Raw genomic sequence first — 22,259 nt, 5'->3', positions numbered from 1 at the left:
TGGTTCCTGCCCTCCCAGCCCTCACAGTGTAGTCAGAGTTAAGAGCCAGATGCAAACATCTGCACAGGTGGTCTCTTTATCAAGAACTCAGCAGAGTGATTTCCATTGACACTCCTTGAGAGTACCATTGTGCCCATTTTACAGATGTACATAGATGCACACGCCCTCATGCCCATAGCTCTTGTTCCCTCTTTTTTTTAAAATACAGAGTTTTATGCTGCCACCCAGGCTGCACTGCAGTGGTGCAATCTCGGCTCACTACAACATCTGTCTTCTGGGTTCAAGCAATTCTCCTGCTTCAGCCTCCCAAGTAGCTGGGATTATAGGTGCCCACCACCACACCCGGCTAATTTTTGTAGATTTAGTAGAGACGGGGTTTCACCATGTTGGCCAGGCCGGTCTTAAAATCCTGATGTCAAATGATCTACCTGCCTTGGCCTCCTGAAGTGCTGGGATTACATGCATGAGCCACCGTGCCCAGCTTTGTTCTCTTCTTTTTCTAATTATCAGTTGGATAAGGACCAGGAGAGGTCCTTATGTATAAATAAGGAAGGACTATGTAATAGATACCTAAGGGACAAGGACTTTCAGAGAGGTCCTTCCATGTTCCTGGTGTTCTGGCACGCCAAGGTCAGAGCTGTTATAATCCCTGCCTATGGATAAAAGAACCACAGCTCAGAGACGGGATGTGATTTGCTTCCAGTCACACAGCTCAGCGCGGTGGAACTGAGATGGGGACCCAAAGTTCACACCATTTCCCCTAATGTCCCTGCTTCTCAGCAGTAAGGCAAACAGTAAATTCTGCCTTTCAGTTCACTCAGCTTTGGTTTCCTCACCTGGAAAATGGGTGCTTTGGAAGTGGGAGTGGCTGCTACACTTTCCAATCAATGGAGAAAGGAAAGACTAGAGCCACACACAAGAGCTGGGCTCTGTCCCCCTTTCATTGCTCTATCCCAGCGGAACTCCCCGGACCTGGACAGAGCTGCATCCGGGGCCTCCCAAATTCTCCACTGGAGGGACCCAAATGGCAGAAGTGGGTGAACATGTCTCTCCTGGGGCAATCTGGGAGTACAGTCTGAAGGGCTGCCACAGACATATGTCAATCTTGTCTTAAGAACACCTACTAGCTTGGAGCAGTGGCTCATGCCCGTAATCCCAGCATTTGGGAAGGCCAAGGCAGGAGGATTGCTTGAGCCCAGGAGTTTGAGACCAGCCTGGGCAACATAGTGAAACTTAGTTTCTACCATATATATATATATATATATATAAAGAACACCTATAAAATTTTCAGTTTATAGTAATTCATGCATTTTTTTTTTTTTTGAGATGGAGTCTCACTCTATTGCCCAAGCTGGAGTGCAATGGTGCGATCTCTCGGCTCACTGCAACCTCTGCCTCCCAGGTTCAAGTAATTCTCCTGCCTCAGCCTCCTGAGTAGCTGGGATTACAGGCACCCACCACCACACCCAGCTAATTACTTCTAGTAGAGATGAGGTTTCACCATGTTGGCCAGGCTGGTCTCAAACCCGCCTCGGCCTCCCAAAGTGTCGGGATTACAGGTGTGAGCCATGGCTCCTGGCCATAATTCATGTTTAAGATTTTAAAAAATTTCTTTTATTTTTATTGCCATATAGTAATTGTAGATATTTGTGGGGTGAGGTATGATGTTTTGGCTGTGAAGTTTAGAAAGCAAGGGATACCTAAGGTTTTTCCCTACATGAATACAAGGTGTAATGATCAAATCACGGTAATGAGCATTATCTATTATCATCTGGGACATCTATCATTTCTTTGTCTTGGGAACATTCATGACTACTGCCCGGGCAACAAAGCGAGACCCCATCTCCAACAACAACAACAGGCCAGGCACCATGGTGTGCCCCTATAGTCCCAGTGTTCTGGGAGGCTGGGGTGGGGAAATCGCTTGACCCTAAGTTTGAGGCTGCAGCGAGCCATGATAGCACCACTGCACTTCAGCCTGGGTGACAGAGCGAGACCCTGTCTCAAAGAAAAAAAAATCCACTCTTCCAGCTATTTGAAAATGCAAAATACTTGTTAGTTACAGTCACTATATAGTGCTATAGAATGCTAGAACTTTAAAAAAGATATTTAAAAAATTTAAAATGACTTTTTTTTTTTTGGAAATGGAGTCTTGCTGTTGTCCAAACTGGAGTGCAATGGCACAATCTCAGCTCACTGCAACCTCCGCCTCTCAGATTAAAGTAATTCTCCTGCCTTGGCCACCTGAGTAGCTGGGATTGCAGGCATGCGCCATCATGTCCCTCTAATTTTTGTAGTTTCAGTAGATGAAACATTTCACGTGTTGTCCAGGCTGGTCTCAAATGCCTGCCTTCAGGTGATCCACCTGCCTCAGCCTCCCACAGTGCTGGGATTACAGGCGAGAGCCGCTGCACCCAGCTTAATGACTTAATTAATTAATTAACTTTTTTAGAGACAGGGTCTCACTCTGTCACCCAGGCTAAAATGCAGTGGTGCCATCACTGCTTGCTGCAACCTCCCGGCTCGAGCAGTCATTCCCTCTTAGTCTCCCAAGTGGTTGGGACTGCAGGCTCATGCCATCACACCTGGCTAATTTTATTTTTATTTATTTATTTTATTGTTTTTGAGACAAGCTTGCACTGTTGCCCAGGCTGGAGTACAGTGGCACCATCTCGGCTCACTGCAACCTCCACCTCCCAGGTTCAAGCAATTCTCCTGCCTCAGCCTCCTGAGGAGCTGGAACTACAGGTGCCCACCACCATGCACAGCTAACTTTCATATTTTTAGTAGAGACGGGATTTCACCATATTGGCCAGGTTGGTCTCCTGACCTTGTGATCCATCTGCCTCGGCCTCCCAAAGTGCTGGGATTACAGGCATGAGCCACTGTGCCCAGGCTATTTTTATTTTTAACAGAGACAAGGTCTCCCAATGTTTCCCAGGCTGGTCTCGAACCCTTGAGCTCAAGCAATCCTCCCACCTCAGCCTCCCAAAGTGCTGGGATTACAGGTGAACCACTGTGCCCCACCTTAATTTTATAAATTAACTCCCAGCCCCAACTTCTCAACTAAAATGGAGCCTCTAGGAAGAGGTTCCACTCTCTATCCCTCCCAAGGCTCAGGTTCCTGAAGGGTCTGAACCTTGGTATGGAATCCCAGGGTGGGTCATCCTCTATGACTGCTTTCCTTTGGGGAACTTCTCCCCCTCTGCATGAGGTCTTAGGGGGACCATCAGACTAGAAGGTGGCCATAGGATGTTCTCACCCAGGAGGGGAACTCTTGATATCATTGACACCAGGAACTAAAATCCTAGGAATGGAGTCACCTGGAGGAGACCAGTCATCAGTTCCTGCCATCCAGGTCCCTGAAGCTGCCTTAACACTGTCCTTTCCAAGCCCCGGTGGTTGCATTTCTAGAAATCTGTTTTCCAGAAGCTAGCCCACATCCTTCCTAGATAAGTTCCCTTTCTGCCCATAAATGAGCCGGGGTCAGTGTCTCTGGGTCATAACCGAATGCCCTAACTGCTGCGTCCTCTAAGCCCCTCACTTTACCTTGAGGACAAGTGCAGTGGGTTAAATGGTGGCCCTCTAAAGATATATACATGTCCCAGAACATGTGGATGTCACCTTATTTGGAAAAAGGGCCATTGCAGATGTCATTGAGGATCTTGAGATGAGATCAACCTGGCTTATCCGGGGGGGAGGGGCTCTCTATCCAATGAAAAGTAGCTTTAAGAGACTCACAGAGAAGAGACAGATGGAAAAGAGGAGAAGGCCGTCTAAAGGCGGAGGCAGGGGCTGGAGCGATGCAGACACAAGCCTAGAATGCCATCAGAAACTAGAGAGATGAGGAGGGAGTGCAGGCCAGGCACAGTGGCTGACACCTGTAATCCCAGTACTTTGGGAGGCCAAGGTGGGCGGATCACCTGGGGTCAGGAGTTCAAGACCAGCCTGGCCAACTGGTGAAACCCCATCTCTACTAAAAAGTGGCGCATGCGTGTAATCCCAGCTACTCAGGTAGCTGAGGCAAGAGAATCGCTTGAACCCAGGCAGAGGTTGCAGTGAGCCCAGATCACCCCACTGCACTTCAGCCTGGGTGACAGCGTGAGACTTCATCTCAAAGAAAGAAAAAAAAAAGAACAACAAAAAAGGAAGGAGTGCAGCCTGTCCGAGCCTCTGAGAGTGCAGCCCAGCTGACACCTTGATTTCAGACTTACGGCCTCCAGGATGGTGAGAGAAGAAATGATTGTCTTTTGTTTGTTTGTTTTTGAGGGAGGGTCACAGCTCACTGTCATCCTGACCTCCCTGGGCTCAGGCAATCCTCCCACCTCAGCCTCCTGAGTAGCTGGGAGTACAGGCATGCACCACCACACCAAGGTCATTTTTGTGTTTTTTGTAGAGACAGGGTTTTGCCATGTTGCCCAGGCTTGTCTTGAACTCCTGGGCTCAAGCAGTCCTCCCGTCTTGGCCTCCCAAATGGCTGGTGTTACAGGCGTCAGTCACCATGTCCAGCCCATTTCTATTGTTTTAAGCCATCAAGTTTGGGTGGCATCATTTGTCACGGAAGCCACAGGATATTAACACACCCAGAGACAGAAGACAGGAGGACATAACTGCATTAACACTGAGCTGGGATCTGCATGCCTCAGGGATTCTGCTCTCAGGACTAGGGACCCCTGCGCCGAGTCAGAAGAACAGTTTCAGGAACCTGCTTGGATAGGAGGGAGTGGAAATGACCCCAGGTGACTGCAGCTGGACTCCTGGAAGGCAGGTATTGGGTGAGCTTTCCCGTAAACAGCCTGCAGCTAATTTTAAACTCGGGGTCACCTGGGCATAGTGGGGGGAGGTCGGGTTGCAGCTGACGTTGGCAGGCAGACAGCTACTTCGCAGAGGGCCAGGGTATCCATGACTCTCCTGACCATGGAAAGCTGCAGCTGCTCATATAAATTATTCTTGGCTGGAGGATTAGGTGTCTAGAGTACAGGCTGCTGAGCTGGCCGGTGGAGGCCCCAGGTAGAGGAAAGAATTCAGCTGCACAAGATTGAACCCCTGGGAAAACAGCAGGATAGTTCCACTGGGATCAGGGGTCAGGCCTCACTGGCCCAGGGTGATGGGGAGTGGGGTGGGAAAGATTTTAGGGAAAAGAGCTGATGCTCAGGGACCTGCTTAGCTGGGGCTACAGCACTGCACAGTGATTAGGCCCCAGGCTCTGGTGTTAAACTCTCTTGGGGTTCAAATCCCACCTCTACCATCTAATAGCAGTATGACCTTCAGTGAAGTCAGTTCATCTGTCTCAGTTTTCTCACCTGTACATTGAGAATTATCCATTTTTTTTGAAATGGAGTCTCGCTCTGTCACCCAGGTTGGAGTACAGTGGCATGATCTTGGCTCACTACAACCTCTGCCTCCTGGGTTCAAGTAATTCTCCTGCCTCGGCCTCCAGAGTAGCTGGGATTACAGGCATGCACCACCAAACTGGCTACTTTTTTTTTTTTTTTTTTTTTTTTTGTATTTTTAGTAGAAATGGGGTTTCACCATATTGGCCAGGCTGGTCTCGAACTCCTGACCTTGTGATCCACCCACCTCAGCCTTCCAAAGTGCAGGGATTACAGGTGTGAGCCACCGTGCCTGGGGGAGGATTATAATGTTTAAGCCCTCTGACTCTCCAAATCCACTTGGCTCTCAAGTTTAGATGGTTTTGATAGTAAAGGGAAACCAAGTTATCTGATTCTTTTTACTTTCTGAATTTTAGAAAGCAATAAAAAAATACATATATATTTTGTACAGACAGGATTTTGCCATGTTGTCCAGACTGGTCTCGAACTCCTGAACTCAAGCCATCCACCCACCTCTGCTTCCCAACGTGCTGAGATTACAGGTGTGAGGCACCACACAGACCCATCTTTCCTGATAATCTGGATAGCATGAACTTTATCTGAATAAATTTCGCTCTGAGGTGTAGAAAGCAAGGGATACCTAAGATTTTCACCTAAAAGGGGTGTTGTGAAGAGTTAATTAGACCTTTGCATATAAAGTTAGCATGCAATGTGTGGGAGGAGAGTCCATGAAAAAAAGAAGAGAGAAAATTAAAATAAAGGAAAAAGTAGAATAAAGAATGGGGCTGGGTGTGGTGGCTCATGCCTGTGATCCCAGCACTTTGGGAGGCTGAGGCAAGAAGATCACTTGAGGCCAGGAATTCGAGACCAGCCTGGACAACACAGTGAGACCCCCATCTCTTTTCTTTTTTTGAGACGGAGTTTCGCTCTTGTTACCCAGGCTGGAGTGCAATGGCGCGATCTCGGCTCACCGCAACCTCCGCCTCCTGGGTTCAGGCAATTCTCCTGCCTCAGCCTCCTGAGTAGCTGGGATTACAGGCACGCGCCACTGTGCTCAGCTAATTTTTTTGTAGTTTTAGTAGAGACGAGGTTTTAGCATGTTGACCAGGATGGTCTCCATCTCTTGACCTCGTGATCCACCTGCCTCGGCCTCCCAAAGTGCTGGGATTACAGGTGTGAGCCACTGTGCCCAGCAAGACCCCCATCTCTACAAAAAAATTTAAAGTAAGCCTGGTGTGGTGGCACACGCCTTCAGTTCCAGCTACTTGGAAGGCTGAGGCAGGAGGATCATTGAAGCCCAGGAGTTCAAGGCTGCAGCAAGCAATGATTGCGCCATTCCACTCCAGCCTGGGCAACAGAGAAGACCCTATCCCTAAAACAAACAAATAAATAAAAAAGACAGCCAAGGTGGACTTTTCCGGGAAGTCACCGAAGCTTGAGCTTTTGGGTCTCTCCCTTGCAAGGCCCTTCCAAAGTGTTATACATCTCATTCCACACTCATCATTTGGTACTTTTTTGTGTAAAGAGGGCCCCTAAAGCTGGATTCACTCTTGTGCAGTAGAAAAGAGAGCTAGACTTGGGTTTGCTCAAGTCTCTTCCCTATCTGACTATGTAAGGACAGACACTGGGCCTGACTTCTTCTGGGCTGTATCCCTGGCAGGGCACAGGCACATAGCAGATGCTCAGAATGTGCCGAACGACGAACGGCCAAGGCCCGGGGAAACTGTCCTTTGAAAGGAAGGTGGGCCTCAGACACATATTAGCATGAATCACACGTGTATGTTGGAGGAGGCAGCAGTGGGCAGGTGTGTTTGGTATAAGCAGAGCCCCACGATACTCACCTGGGAGAGGCGTCCCATTGGCCATGAGGGTCAGTTGGTCGGCGATGGCTTTGGTTCGGGAATAGTGGTCTATGTGCTGCCAGACACCAGGGAAAACAGAACCACCAGAGAGGGTCAGCAATGCTGCTGGCAATGCCTGCCCAGCCTGGCCAGCCCCAGGGCTGCACCTTCCCCGGGGAATCCCACTGGGATATGGCCAAGCCCTGAGCCCCATGGCCCCTTCTCTCCCCCTGGGTGGGAGAACAGTGCATCTCCTTCCAGAGCCACAGGAGCAGAGGAGCACTGGGTTCAGAGCAGCAACAATGACCGGGGCGGCCCGACTCGGAGGCTGCTGCCAGCCCCAGATGCCTGCCCTGCAAGGCTGATGCTGGACACCTGCTGGGTGAATTACCTATACATGGCTGTTTTGTGTTCACATGACATTTTCACATCACTTATCTCATTTCCTGCTCTGCACAGCCCCATGGTGACAGTGTTATCATGTTGGGATGAAGAAACAGAGGTTTCTCTGGGTGTGGTGGCTTATGCCTACAACCCCAGCATTTTGGGAGGCCCAGGAGGGAGGATCGCTTGAGCCCAGGAGTTTGAGACCAGCCTGGGCAACACAATGAAACCCTGTCTTCACTAAAAATACAAAAATTAGCTGGGCGTGGTGGCGGGCACCTATAGTCCCAGCTATTGAAGAGGCAGAGGTGGGAGGATCACCTGAGCCCAGGAGGCTGAGGCTACAGTGAGTCAAGATCATGCCACTACACCCCAGTCTGAGTGACAGAGCAAAGCAAGACCTTGTCTCAAAACAAACAAACAGAAAAAACAAGGCCTGTAACCCCAGCACTTTGGGAGGTCAAGGTGGGCAGATGGCTTGAGGCCAGGAGACCAGCCTGGCCAACATGGTGAAAATCCGTCTCTACTAAAAATACAAAAATTAGCTGGGTGTGGTGGCATGCACCTGTAGTCCCAGCTACTTGGGAGACTGAGGCAGAAGAATTGCTTGAACCTGGGAGGTGGAGGTTGCAATGAGTCGAGATTGTGCTACTGCACTCCAGCCTGGAGACAGAACAAGACTCTGTCTCAAAAACAGAAAAGAAAAGAAAAAAAGAAACAGAGGCTCAAAGGGCTTAAGTGATTTGTTCAGGGACAGGGTCACATGGGTAGAATGTGGCCAGGTTGAGGCTAAGGCCAGGCCTGTCTGATTTCAATGCCCCTGCAAGTGTGACCAGCTGAAAAAAGAGAGTGCTGATGCCACCCAATTTTGAGGGCCTCTTCCTGCTAGGACACATCCTGAGTTGTGAAACCCACCCTGCTTCCACCCATCCCTACCCTCTGAGCTGTGGGTCCCAGGACAGTGGGCCCCACCCCCCTCTCCTGGAAGACAGGTACCTCGTCCAGTGGGAAATACGGTACGGAGTCCTCATCGCCCTGCTGTATGGGCTTCCCGCCAAATGCAACGTTGACAGTGCTGGTATAGATGAGCCTTGGAACCCGCCGGCGAACACAGACTGCAGCGACAGGTGCACAGAGCAACACACACACACACACACACACACACACACACACACACACAGACATGTGTGAGCAGGGAGTCAGCTGAGGAAGTGCCATGAAGATCTCCACCGAGTCTTCAACACATGACTTGGCCCTGCAGGACTATCCCAGAATCTAGAGCTGTTCAGGAGGGAAGGGTCTCCTGCCCTTAACTGAGGATGCAGGTCAAGTTCCTGCTCCATGGGCCCCTGGGAACCAGGCCTGCTCCTTATTCTTTCTCAACGTGGCTTGGACCCTGAGCTACCTTGCCAGAGACAGGTCAGAAGAAGGTCTCACTGGATAGAGACATAGAAAAAGATCTCTAGAATCAGAGACACACGGGATCAGGCAGGACATGCCCAGGCAGCCCACACATGGGTCTTCAATTTTGGTGCTTCGGCAGCTTTTCATTGACTGAGATGGAGTTTTGTTCTTGTTGCCCAGGCTGGAGTGCAATGGCGTGATCTTGGCTCACCGCAAGCTCTGCCTCCCGTGTTTAAGCGATTCTCCTGCCTCAGCCTCCTGAGTAGCTGGGATTATAGGCATGCGCCACCACACCCAGCTAATTTTTGTATTTTTAGTAGAGACGGGGTTTCTCCATGTTGGTCAGGCTGGTCTCGAACTCCTGACCTCAGGTGATCTGCCCATCTCGGCCTCCCAAAGTGCTGGGATTACAGGCATGAGCCACCATGCCCAGCCTTATTTATTTATTTTGAGACAGAGTTTCGCTCTTGTTGCCCAGGCTAGGGAGTGGTGGTGTGATCTCGGCTCAGTGCAACCTCTGCCTCTCAGATTCAAGCAATTCTCCTGCCTCAGCCTCTCAAGTAGTTGGGACTACAGGCGTCTACCACCACACCTGGCTAATTTTTTTGTATATTTAGTAGAGGGGGGGTTTCACCATGTTGGCCAGGCTGGTCTCGAACTCCTGACCCCAGGTGATCTACCCCAGTTGGCCTCCCAAAGTGCTGGGATTACAGGCATGAGCCACCATGCCAGACCAGCTTCGGCAACTTTTCTTCCTCCAGCCCCTAAGCCCTGAGAGGTAACTCTATTCCCCATGTTCCCAGACACGCTAAGGCCTCACTGACACACCCATGCAGGGCCCTGGGCAGGTCTGCAGTGCATGAAGGATGTGCTGCCCACAGGCCCTCCCTTTGATGGCTGGAGGGTCCCACCTCTGCAGGAGAAGGGAGAGGGGGAGATGTACAGCAGGTCATACCCGGCTCTGAGCACCTACCATCAATCACTAGTTTGGTGCCTCCGACATTTATAGACTCAATCTGCTCTTTCTGCAGCTAAAAGACAAGACAGTGAGAAAGTAATGGTGCTACCCATGCCTTCTTGCTGAGGCTGGAGGGCTGAGCTTGGCGTCAGGTGGGATGGGCGGGGCAGCAGGATGTTCAGCTCATAAGCAGGGATCCCGAAGGCCCACCAGGAGTGTGGGTGCCTGGCTCTGCCACCATCTTCCTGGGTTTCCAGGGAAGGTTTGCCCCACATCTGGCCCTCAGTAACTTCATCTGTGAAATGAGGGCAGACCTCCTCCCCTGGGTGGCAGGTAGGACCTAATAAGACACTTGAGAGGACCTGGTAGAGTGCCCGGCACAAAGAGGGGCTCAGAACCTGTTGGGTCATTTTCCTGCTCTCAAAGCCTCAGTTTCCCTATCTGTAAGGTGGACATGGTAATACAGGCTGGGCCTTCAAGAGGGAGCTGGGGTGTGAAAAACAAAAACTAGGCCACTATGAGGGCTCCTGTGAGCCAGGGGCAGGGTGAGAGCTTCCTGATCGACAATCTCATTTAATTCTCTTAACAACAGGAGGTGAGCTCCATGCTTATTTTTTAGCTATATTTATTCTTAATTTTTGAGATGGAGTTTTGCTCATGTTGCCCAGGCTGGAGAGCAGTAGTGCAACCTCAGCTCACTGCAATTGCTGCCTCCCAGGTTCAAGTGATTCTCCTGCCTCAGCCTCCCAAGTAGATGGGATTACAGGCATGTGCCACCATGCCTGGCTAATTTTTTTTTTGTATTTAGTAGAGACAGGGTTCCACCATGTTGGTCAGGCTGGTCTCGAACTCCTGACCTCAGATGATCCACCTGCCTCGCCTCTCAAAGTGCTGGGATTACAGGTATGAGCCACCATGCCCAGCCTATATTTATTCTTTTAAGAATTTTTTGCCAAACATGGTAGCTCACACTTGTAATCCCAGCACTTTGGGAGGCTGAGGCGGGTGGATCACCTGAGGTCAGGAGTTTGAGACCAGGCTGAGCAACATGGCGAAACCCTGTCTCTACTGAAAATACAAAAATTAGCCAGGTGTGGTGGTGTGTGCCTGTAATCTCAGCTACTCGGGAGGCTGAGGCAGGAGAATTGCTTGAACCTGGGAAGCGGAGTCTGCGGTGAGCCGAGATCGCACCACTGCACTCCAGCCTGGGTGACAGAGCGAAATTCCGTCTCAAATAAATAAAGATAGAGATAGGGGTCTCATTATGTTGCCCAGGCTGGTCTCAAACTCCTGGGCTCAAGCAGTCCTCCCACCTTGGCCTCCCAAAGTGCTGGGCTTACAGGTGCGAGCCACCGTGCCCGGCTCTATATTTATTCTTGTTGTGGCTGTTTTTGTTTCATAGGCAACACAATCAAGGTGAAAAAGAATTCAAACAGTAAGAAGAGTGTATGGTGAAAAGTTTCCCTCCCACTCCTGATCCCAAATCTTCCTTTCCCTCCCTAAAGGCAGCCACCGTTAAATTTTCTGTGTTTCTAGAGATAATCTATGCTTGTTAATGTCAGCATGTAAGCATGTGTGAGTATAGAAAGAAACAGTTTCTTTCGTTTTTTTTGTAAACAAACAGGAGAATGCCAAACACTGCTTTGCGCCTTGGAAACCATATTTTTTATCTGCACACGTTGAGTCAGCTCTTTCTTTTGAATGGCTGCAGAGAACTTCACTGTAAAACACGATTTATTAGGCTGGGCATGGTGGCTCATGCCAGTAATCCAAGCACTTTGGGAGGCCAAGGCGGGGGGATCACCTGAGGTCAGGAGTTCTAGACCAGCCTGACCAACATGGAGAAACCACATCTCACTAGAAATACAAAATTAGCCGGGCTTGGTGGTGGGTGACTGTAATCCCAGCTACTCAGGAGTCTGAGGCAGGAGATTTGCTTGAACCTAGGAGGCGGAGGTTGCAGGGAGCTGAGATCGCACCTGGGCAACAAGAGCTAAGCTCTGCCTCAAAAAAACAAAAACAAAAACAAAAAACACACAATTTGTTTAAATAGTCCCCAACTGATGAGTTATTTCCAGCATTTTATTATTAAGAACAATGCTGCAAATGCACAGGTGAGTGTAATTTCTGTGTCAAGGGGTATCCATATGTTTTGGTGGATACTATCACATTGCTCTCTGAAGAGGTCGTGATATTACTAATAGTAATGTCCTCACTTTCCAGATGATGGAAGAGGATCAGCCAGGTTAAGTATACTTGCCCTAGGTAACACAGTTATAAAATGGCGTAATAGGGCCAGGCGTGGTGGCTCATGCCTGTAATCCCAGCACTTTGGGAGGCCAAGGCAGGTGGATCACCCGAGGTCAGGAGTTTGAGACCAGCCTGGCCAATGTGGTGAAACCCTGTCTCTACTAAAAATACAAAAATTCGCCGGGCCTGGTGGCACATGCTACTCGGGAGGGTGTGGCAGGAGAATCACTTCAACCTGGGAGGTGGAGGTTGCTGTGAGCCGATATCACGACATTGCACTTTAGCCTGGTGAAGAAGCAAGACTCTGTCTCAAAAACAAAACAAAACAAAACAAACCCAAAAACAAACAAACCAAAATGGCAAAACTGGTATTTGGTCTCATGGATGCAAGATGCAGGCTGGGAATAGCCCAAGTCCTTCCTACAGTAGGTGAAGCATGAGAGGGAATGGATGGGCGTGAAGGCAGAGCCAGGACTGGAACCCCACTCTGTCTAACTGCAGGTGTTGTGTGCGAGGAGCCCACCTTCTCAGCCCCGGACATTCCATAGGAAGCCACGTGGAAGACACAGTCCACCCCTTCAAAGGCACGGTACAGGGCTGCTTCATCTCGGACGTCAGCCTGAACCAGAGGAAAAAGAGACGAGTGCAGGAGGTTCAAGTCCAAGGCAAGAGATAACACCTCTGCCCCTTGCCTGGTCTCAGAACTGACCCCCGACCCAGCCCAGGCCAAGCCTCTGTAACATCAGGAAAGGCTGGTGGGGCAGGATTCACTAAAGGATTCTCCAGGGCACCGTGGGCATCATCCTGTGCTCATTCATCACACTCTCTAGGTCACAAAAGCTGGGCCGGGTTTATGTGCACTGTCTTGTCAACTCCCAATGAGACCCTGTGAAGTCAGTGTTACTATTGTCCCCTTTCTGTGACCACAGCTGCCCAGCTGGTAGCACCAGAGCTAGAGCTCAAACAGTCTGGCTTCAGAGTCTCTGCCCCTAAACTCCACACCACAGGTTTCACATCAAACACTCTCTCCTGACCATCACCACCACCCCAGTCTACTAAGACCCTTGTCCCCGTACCTGGATGAACTCAGTTTCCGGGGACAGTTCCCACTGGGGTCTGCGGCGGTCGAGCAGAATGACAGAAGTGCCGCTCTTGGCCAGGTGGGATCCCAGGCTGAAGCCCAGGTAGCCTCCTCCTCCAGTCACCAGAACCTTCTGCCTGGCAGCCTTTGTGGGTTTGGCTTGAGTCTTCTGCTGTGGTGCTGGTGTTGGGGTTGCTGTTGACTCCCTGAGTTTGGGCCCAGTCATAGACCCCTGTGTGAGCCCAGATCCTAGCTCTGGCTCAGGTGTGGACCCAGCTCCTGGCCCAGGTGCCGAGCCAGATCCTAGACCAGGTACAGACCCAGCTCCTGGCCCAGGTACAGACCCAAGTCCTAGACCAGGTACTGACCCAGCTCCTGGCCCAGGTACAGACCCAGGTCCTAGACCAGGTACTGACCTAGCTCCTGGCCCAGGTATAGACCTAGGTTCTAGACCAGGTGCTGACACAGCTCCTAGACCAGGTACAGACCCAGATCCTGGCCCAGGTACAGACCCAGCTCCTATAACAGGTACTGACCCAGCTCCTAGACCAGGTGCAGATCCCGATCCGGGCCCAGGTACCAATCCAGCTCCTGGCTCAGGTACAGACTCAGCTCCTAGACCAGGTGCTGACCTAGCTCCTGGCGCAGGTACTAACCTAGCTCCTGGTGCAGGTACTGACCTAGCTCCTGGCCCAGGTACTGACCCAGAGCCTGGCCCAGGCCCTAGACCTGGTCCAGTTCCTGAAACAGTATCAGGCCTCAGACCAGCACCAGAACCCACCTGAGGTTCTGGAATAGCTCTGGGCCCCAGTCCAGGCCCTGGAATGGCACCAGGCTTTGGTACAGGCCCTGACTCAGACCCTAAACCAGACCTTGGACCTGAGACCTCTCCACAGGCCTGGCAGACAGGGCAGCTCTTCTCACCCTGGCCTGCAGCTTTGCAGGCCTCTGGGGAGGAGCCTGGGGGGTTGGGCTTCATCCTTTACTGAGCCATGCAGACCCAGAAACCGACCACCTATGGGAAGAAAATAGAAGAAAGAATGCTTTAGAGTTGTTTCAAGTCACATAGATTATTAGACCTCTAGGAGGAGGGGAACTCCAGGTGGAAATTAGAGACTCTGAGTTCCCAGGGAACCTGTCCCTTTCAGAATCTCAAGAATCTCCAGTATGGGCTGGGCAAGGTGGCTCATGTCTGTAATCCCAGCGCTTTAGGAGGCCAAGTCGGGCAGATCACTTGAGGCCAGGAGTTTGAGACCAGCCTGGCCAACATGGTGAAACCCCATCTCTACTAAAAATGCAAAAATTAGCTGGGCGTGATAGGGCACACTGTAATCCCAGGTACTCAGGAGACTGAGGCATGAGAATCACTTGAACATGGAAGGCGGATGTTGCAGTGAGCTGAGATGGTGCCACTACACTCCAGCCTGGGTGATAGAGTGAGACTCAGTCTCAATAAATAAATAAATTAAAATCTCCAGTGTGGCTGCCGTCCTCTGCACAGAGAGTCAGAGACAAGGCAGCCAAGATGATTTTAGAGCTAGGGAAATCGAAGTCTAAAGTCATACTGTGTGACTGAGGTTGATGTCAAGCATTCCTGACTTCTCTACCAGGTCCTTAAAATTCCAGTTTCCATGGAGTACCAAAGGAAGACAGGGCAAATCATCGAGCAGGAACCTCACCAGATTGGGAGGTGGCTGCTTTCTCACTGAGGAGATGGGGAGGGCTTTCTGAAGAGGAGGAGGAAAAGGAGTAGAAGGAGGAGGAGGATCCACACAGGATCCAAAAGGACTCTGCATCCTGGTAACTTGTACACGACTCCAAGTGCTGTGCCTGTCCCCACCCTGCCACCTGCCACCTCTGGTCCTTTTAGGTCCTGTGGTAGTACAGGTGGCTGGTACCACAGGGTCTGCCCAATCCCTCTGCAGGCTTTAGGGTCTGGTCTGTGGGTCTAGGGGGACAGCACTGAGGATCCTGTTCTTTGCTGCCTCAGACTATTTTTTTTTCTCTGTCACCCAGGCTGGAGTGCAGTGGCACAATCATAGCTCACTGCAGCCTCAACCTTCCCTATTCAAGTGATCCTCCTGTCTTAGCCCCCCAAGTAGCTGGGACTACAGGTGCATGCTATCATGCCTGGCTAATTTTTGTGTTTTTAGTAGAGATGGGGTTGTGGCATGTTGGCCAGGCTGGTCTTGAACTCCTGACCTCAAGTGATCCTCCCACTTCGGCCTCCCAAAGTGCTGGGATTACAGGTGTGAGCCACTGCATCCAGCTCCAGCTCCCTAAATCTTTTTTATTTTTGAGACAGAGTCTCAGTCTGTTGACCAGGCTGGTCTTGAACTCCTGAGCTCAAGCGATTCTCCTGCCTTGGCCTCCCAAACTGTCCAGATTACAGGGGTGAGCCACTGTGCCCAGCCCTCAGTCTAAACTCAAGGCAAACCGGGGTGTCAGTCACTGTCATCATCATCCACCCTCCCCCCTACTCCCCCAATCTCCTGTTCCACCTGAGGGTGAGGCTGGATGACAAGGGCCAGGCAATCATAACCATAACAACAGCAACCATGTGCTAGGGGCCTCTGTGCGCCAGGCTCTATGTACACAGATGGGTGAGTCTCTGCTCTGCATGGCATATACTGGCTGCATGAAAGAATGGACATTTGGTGAGTGACGGGGCTGATGAGCCCCATGGTTGTTGCGGCTGGTGGTCACAGGCAGGGACTCTGGCAGGTAGAGGGGCTGTATTTTTAATTTCCTCTGTTACTGCCCTGCTCACCAAGTGTCTGGGTGAGGAATACTGTCCTACCCCGTAGTAGCATGAACGCTCATGGCTTTATTTATTTATTTTGAGAAGGAGTCTTACTCTGTTGCCCAGGCTGGAGTGCAGTAGTGTGATCTTGGCTCACTGCAACTTCCACCTCCCCGGTTCAAGCAATTCTTCTGCTCCAGCTTTCAGAGTAGCTGGGACTATGGGCATGCACCACCACCCCTGGCAAATTTTTGTATTTTTAGTAGAGATGGGCTTTGCTGTGTCAGCCAGGCTGGTCTCGAACTCCTGGTCTCAAGTGATCTGCCTGCCTCAGCCTCCCAAAGTGCTGGGATTACAGGAGTAAGCCACACGCCCAGTGCACTCATCGGTTTAATGAGAGAGACCCTCCACAGAGGAGGGGGCCTAAATCCGCTAGAGGGAGGGGAGAGGATGCAGACCCACAGCGGAGTCCTCCTCCTATACTCAGGCCCAGAGGACTCTGTTCTGGAGAAGGGTCTATGGGACCAGAGCCAACTTTCTAACCTAAGGGGATGCCTTTCGTGGCAAAGGTTGGACTCAGCCCTGGGTACTCACTTGTTGGGGTGTGCCCTTGGGTACAGGCCCTAAAACCTCACTGTACCTCAGTACCCACAGCGAATGGACCTAAATATTTCTGGCTGCTCCGGCTTTTCACAGGGTGGTCATGAGAAAACAGAGGCAAGAATGCCTTGCAAACCTAGATTGCAAAGCTCCAGGAGGATTTCATTCCCTGGAGTGTCCCAACACCTAGGCAGTCAGCAAACGGTGCTGGGTGGATGAAATCTCTGGGGCACGAAATCTCGGGATCTGGCCATGGTATGGTCGCACGCCAGACCGACCCACACATGGCTGCACTCATTCTCTTGGAAGTTCAGTAAAGTACAGGCTATGGTCTCCATTACCCAGAGGTGGAAACTGAGGCCCAGAGAACATGAGTAAACTTTGATGGACTCATAGACAATGTGTCCGCCAGAATCCAGGTCGATGGGGACCCAAAATTGAGTTTAGTGAAAGGAACTGGCAAAGGGGGCGGGGAGCATCAGGGACTGACTCTGGGCGCGCTGGGCTCGTGGGCAGCTCGAGGGTGGGCGTCCCCTTCCCTTTTGGCCCCCCTCACATCTGTCCCGCCCGCATCTGCGTCCCTGGCCCATGTCCGGGCTTCGCTCACCTGGCCCGGGCTCCCGCGGCGCTGCGTGCTCCCAGCGCTGCACGCTCCCAGCGCTGCACCTGTCTCGGTGCCGCCAGAGCCACCGCCTCCTCCGGAGGGGGCAGAACGGGGCGGGGCGTGGCATCGGGACCACCCCCAGCCTGCTCTTCTGCCCTCCCACTGCCGGCACGGGAGCACCTGCATTCTCTCAGGTGGAGACCCGCAGACTTTCAGAGGGGAAAACTGAGGCCAGCAGGGCAGGGATGGGCGAAATGGTCCAGGCTTCTGGTGGGAAAAGACGCAAAGGCCTTGCTTGATGGGCTCTGTCCTGCCAGCCAAATCGTCATAGAACCCTAAGAACAGTGTTTCATCTATATCTAGGAGCAGAATTGCTGGGTCATATGATTACCTTGTTTTTAAGAGAAGAACTGCCAAACTGTTTTCTAAAGTAGCTGTACCATTTTTACAATCCTACCAGCAGTGTACAGGGTTCCAATATTTCCACATCCTTACCAACAGTTATAATCTATTTTTTAAATTTTAGCTATTCTATTGGATGTGAAGTGGTCTCTCATTGTGGTTTCATTCGTATTTCCTGATAGTTAATGCGGCTGAACATGTTTTCTTGTGCTCATTGGCACGTTAATGATGTGCTTTCTTTGGAGAAGTGTCTATTCAAATCCTTTGCCCATTTTCAGTTGAGTTATTTGTTGACTCTTAAGAGTTCTTTATATATTCTGGATATAAATCCCTTGTTAGATAAATAATTTGCAAATATTTAAACAAAAACAAAAAAGTTATTCCATCATCCATACTTCTACCTATCCATCCATCCTTCCACATATCCATCCATCCTTCCATTTATCCATCCAACCTTCCACTTATCCATCCAACTTTCCACTTATCCATCCAACTTTCCATTTATCCATTCATCCTTCCACTTATCTATCCAATCTTCCACTTATCCATCCAACCTTCCACTTATCCATCAACTTACCACTTATTCATCCAATCTTTGATCCATTCATCCTTTGCTTATCCATTCAAACTTCCATCATCTATCCTTCCACTTATCCATCCAACCGTCCATCATCCAACCTTCCACTTATCCATTTAGCCTTCCATCCATCTGTCCTTCCACCTTCCATATAACCTTTCATCCATCCATCCTTGCACCTATGCATCTAACCTTCCAGCATCCATTCTTCCATTTATCTATCTAACCTTCCATCCATCTATCCAACCTGCCACTTATCCATTCATCCTTCTACTTATCCATCCAACCTTCCACTTATCCATCCAACCTTCCACTTACCCATCCAACTTTCCACTTACCCACCTAACCTTCCACTTGTCCATCCACCCTTCCACTTATCCAACTTTGCTTATCCATTCAAACTTCCATCATCTATCCTTCCACTTATCTATCCAATCTTCCACTTATCCACCCTTCCACGTATCCATCCAACTTTCCATCATCCATCCTTCCACTTATCCATCCAACCTTCCATCATCCATCCTTCCACGTATCCATCCAACCTTCCATCATCCATCCTTCCACTTATCCATCCAACCTTCCATCATCCATCCTTCTACCTATCCATCCATCCTTCCACTTATCCATCCATCCTTCCAACCATCTGTACTTCCACCTGTCCATACAACGTTTCATCCATCTATTCTTCCACCTGTCCATACAATCTTCCATCATCTATGCCTCCACCTATTCATCAAAACTTCCATCCATCCAACCTTCCACCTGTCTAATTCATCCTATCTATGTTTCTTTCCTTCCTTCTACCCATCTATCTAGTCTTCCTGTCTTGCAATCTTCCACTCATCTCTGTTGCTTTACGCACCAATCACATCATGCTGCTTTTGATGGGTGTTTCTTCAGTGCTGGATTATATCATCCTTTGAAAACTCTTGTTCAGCTGGGCGTGGTGGCTCATGCCTGTAATCCCAGAACTTTGGGAGGCTGCAGTGGGCAGATAACTTGAGTTCAAGAGTCTGAGAACAGCCTGGGTAACATAGTAAAACCCCATCTCTACAAAAAATACAAAAAAAATTAGCCAGGCATGGTGGTATGTACTTGCAGTCCCAGCTACTTGGGAGGCTGAGGCAGGAGGATCACCTGAGCCCAGGAGGTGGAGGCTGTGGTGAGCCATGATTGCACCACTGCGATCTTACTGCTGGAGAGCTCAAGGCAATAGAGTGAGATCCTGTCTCAGCAAAAGAAAACTCATGTTCAAGTGGCAGTTGTAGAGGGTCAGGCATGTGCCCAACAGCTCACAACTGCTGTAATGGAGCCACAGGGGCTGAGAGGAGGAAGGGCTGATTGCTTTGCTCTGAAAATGGCAACTGGAAAGGCTCCGCCCATACAACATCCTCTATGGGTATAGTTGTGGGGAAGAGAAAATCAAAATCTTAGTGTGCATGTGCTATGAGTCAGATGGTAAGAGATCTTGCTTAATCCTCACAAGTCTGTTTTAGCTCAATTTTAGAGACAGGTTCAGAAAAGGGGCTCTGAATGTGGTGGGAAAAAGCCATGGGGTCATTCTTGGATTTAAATCTTGGCTTTGCCACCTTCTTGCCCTGTGTCTTTGAGCAGCTACAAGGTTCAGTTTCCTCATCTGTAAACTGCAAATGATGTGCACTTTACAGTTGTGACGCTGTGAGGTTTATGGCTAACATGCTCATTGCAAACTGTTGAGCATGGTGCCTGCTCAATCAGTGCTCAAACAATGGTAGCTGTTATCCACATTACACGGGAGGTTGGGATTTGAACCTAGGTCCTATCCTTCCCCACTTCATAAGCCATGTGTCTGGTCCAACCTTCCATTCACAACGGCCAGCCTCTTCGTCTCCCACCAACAGGGCCAAGAACTCATATTCCTCAGTACAAGCTGCAGGTGTTGTCTTGCAAAGAGAAGCATAACTTACATCTGTGATGGGCTGAACTATGTTCTTCACAAAATTCATATGTGGAAGTCCCAATCCCATGTACTTAACTTTAACTCTGCAAATAGAATGATTGCAGATGTAATGAGTTAAGGTCATAGTGGAGTAGAATGGAACCTTTACTCCAGTATGATTGGTGTTCTTATAAAGAGGAAAAATTTGGACAAAGACATGCACAGAGAGCTTCACATGAGGACTGCAGTTACGCTGCTCAAAGCCAAGGAACTACCAGAATGGAGAAGTCCGGCACGGATCCTTCCCAGCATCTTCAGAGGGAGCATGGCCCTGAGGGCACCTTAATCTTGAACTTCCAGCTTCCAGAACAATAAGACAATACATTTCTGTTGTTTCATCCACTCAGTTTGTGGTACTTTGTTACGACAGCTCTAGCCCATGAATAAGAACCCCACAGGCCCTTTTCTCTGTATTTGTAGACGTGGCCCAGGATGGCAGCTGTCCAAAATGGACCAGACTGAGATTCACCATGGCAGGGCTGTGGTCACTACTGCCTTCCTGAGCCCAGCACAGAGCCTGGCCAAAGCAGGGTCTCATCAAGCATTAGCATCTTAATTTTGTTTTTGTTTTTCAGACGGAGTCTAGCTCTGTCATCCAGGCTGGAGAGCAGTGGTGTGATCTCTCAGCTTACTGCAACCTTCACCTCCGGGGTTCAAGAGATTCTCCTGCCTCAGCCTCATGAGTAGCTGAGATTACAGGTGTGCACCACTATGCCTGGCTAATTTTTGTATTTTTTGTAGAGACGGGATTTTGCCATGTTGGCTAGGCTGGTCTCGAACTCCTGGCCTCAAGTCATCTGCCTACCTCGGCTTCCCACAGTGCTGGGATTACAGGTGTGAACCACTGCATGTGGCCAAAACTAAGTGTTTTTAGATAACTTGATGAATTTTTACTTATGTATACCTCAATGTAACTCCTATCTTGATCAAGATACAGAATATTTTCATCACGCCAGATGTCCCCTTTCCCCTGTTCCACAGGATAACTACTATTTTGACTTCTAACATCAATAAGGAGTTTGGCGAGTTCTTGAACTTCATATAAATAACATTATACAGTATGTACTCTTTTGTGTCTAGTTTCTTTTGCCCAACATTATGAGACTGATGCATCTTGTTGAATATGGCTGTATAGATCATTCTTTTTTGGGGGCAGGGGCAGGGTCTCACTTTGTTGCCCAGGCTGGATTGTAGTGGCATGATCAAGGCTCACTGCAGCCTCAACTTCTCCTGGGCTCAGGTAATTCTTGCACCGCAGCCTCCTGAGGAGCTGGGACTACAGGCATGCACCTCCAAGCCTGGCTAACGTTTGTATTTTTCGTAGAGATGGGGTCTCACCATGTTACCCAAGGCTAGTCTCAAACTCATGGGCTCAAGTAATCTACCTTCCTTGCTTTTTCAAAGTGCTGGGATTTCAGGTGTGAGCCACCATGCCAGCCATTCATTCTTTTTAAGTTGGTGGATAATATTTCACTATAAAATGTATCCCATTTTATTTGCCCATTCTGCCACTGATGGACATTGGGTAGTTTTCAATTTTGAGCTCTAATGAATAAGCCTGCTGGAAAAACTCTTACTGTCTTTTGTCTAACATATGCACTCATTAGTCTTGGAGTGGAATTACCAGATCATAGAGTAGGCATATGTTTTACTTTCATAGAAATTGCCAAATAGTCCTCCAAAGTTATTAAGTCAAATTATGCATCCCTAGTCCAACCCCTAACCTAACTGGAATGTGAGTGTTCCCACTGTTCTTTTTCGTTTTGTTTTGTTTTTAAAGACAGGGTCTCATTCTGTTGCCCAGGTTGGAGTGCAATGGCCCAATCTCAGCTCACTGCAACCTCCACCTCCTGGTTAAAGCGATTCTCGTGATTCAGCCTCCTGAGTAGCTAAAATTACAGGTGTGCACCACCAGGCCTGGCTAATTTTTGTGTTTTTAGTAGAGACAGGGTTTCACCATGCTGGCCATTCTGGTTTCAGACTCCTGACCTCACGTGATCCGCCCACCTCAGCCTCCTAAAGTGCTGGGATTACAGACGTGAGAAACCATGCCTGGCTATCTTGTTTTCGTTTGTTTGTTTTTAAGAGACACAGTCTTACTCTG

At 49.6% G+C, this 22,259-nt stretch overlaps 2 protein-coding genes across 2 annotated transcripts in view; both read right to left on the bottom strand.

The window, feature by feature from the left end:
* SDR42E2 (short chain dehydrogenase/reductase family 42E, member 2) overlaps window positions 1–17,465 on the bottom strand; it is a 30,931-nt gene extending 13,466 nt beyond the window's left edge. The window contains exons 1-6 of the mRNA XM_054242678.2: window positions 17,202–17,465; window positions 13,247–14,266; window positions 12,694–12,789; window positions 9,936–9,993; window positions 8,555–8,673; window positions 7,175–7,250 (exon numbers count right to left, since the gene is read on the bottom strand). Coding sequence (XP_054098653.2) covers window positions 7,175–7,250; window positions 8,555–8,673; window positions 9,936–9,993; window positions 12,694–12,789; window positions 13,247–14,230 — 1,333 coding nt within the window. The 5' untranslated portion in view covers window positions 14,231–14,266; window positions 17,202–17,465. The remainder of the gene's footprint in view (window positions 1–7,174; window positions 7,251–8,554; window positions 8,674–9,935; window positions 9,994–12,693; window positions 12,790–13,246; window positions 14,267–17,201) is intronic.
* The window catches only part of VWA3A (von Willebrand factor A domain containing 3A), a 71,096-nt gene continuing 66,181 nt past the window's right edge, over window positions 17,345–22,259 (bottom strand). The window contains exon 33 of the mRNA XM_054242667.2: window positions 17,345–17,465. The gene's annotated coding sequence lies outside the window, so the exon portion shown is untranslated. The remainder of the gene's footprint in view (window positions 17,466–22,259) is intronic.

This window comes from Callithrix jacchus, chromosome 12 (assembly GCF_049354715.1).
Source record: "Callithrix jacchus isolate 240 chromosome 12, calJac240_pri, whole genome shotgun sequence".
Lineage (NCBI taxonomy): Eukaryota > Metazoa > Chordata > Mammalia > Primates > Cebidae > Callithrix > Callithrix jacchus.
The sequence above is the reverse complement of the archived record's forward strand: the minus strand, read 5'-3'. Positions and strand labels throughout refer to the sequence as shown.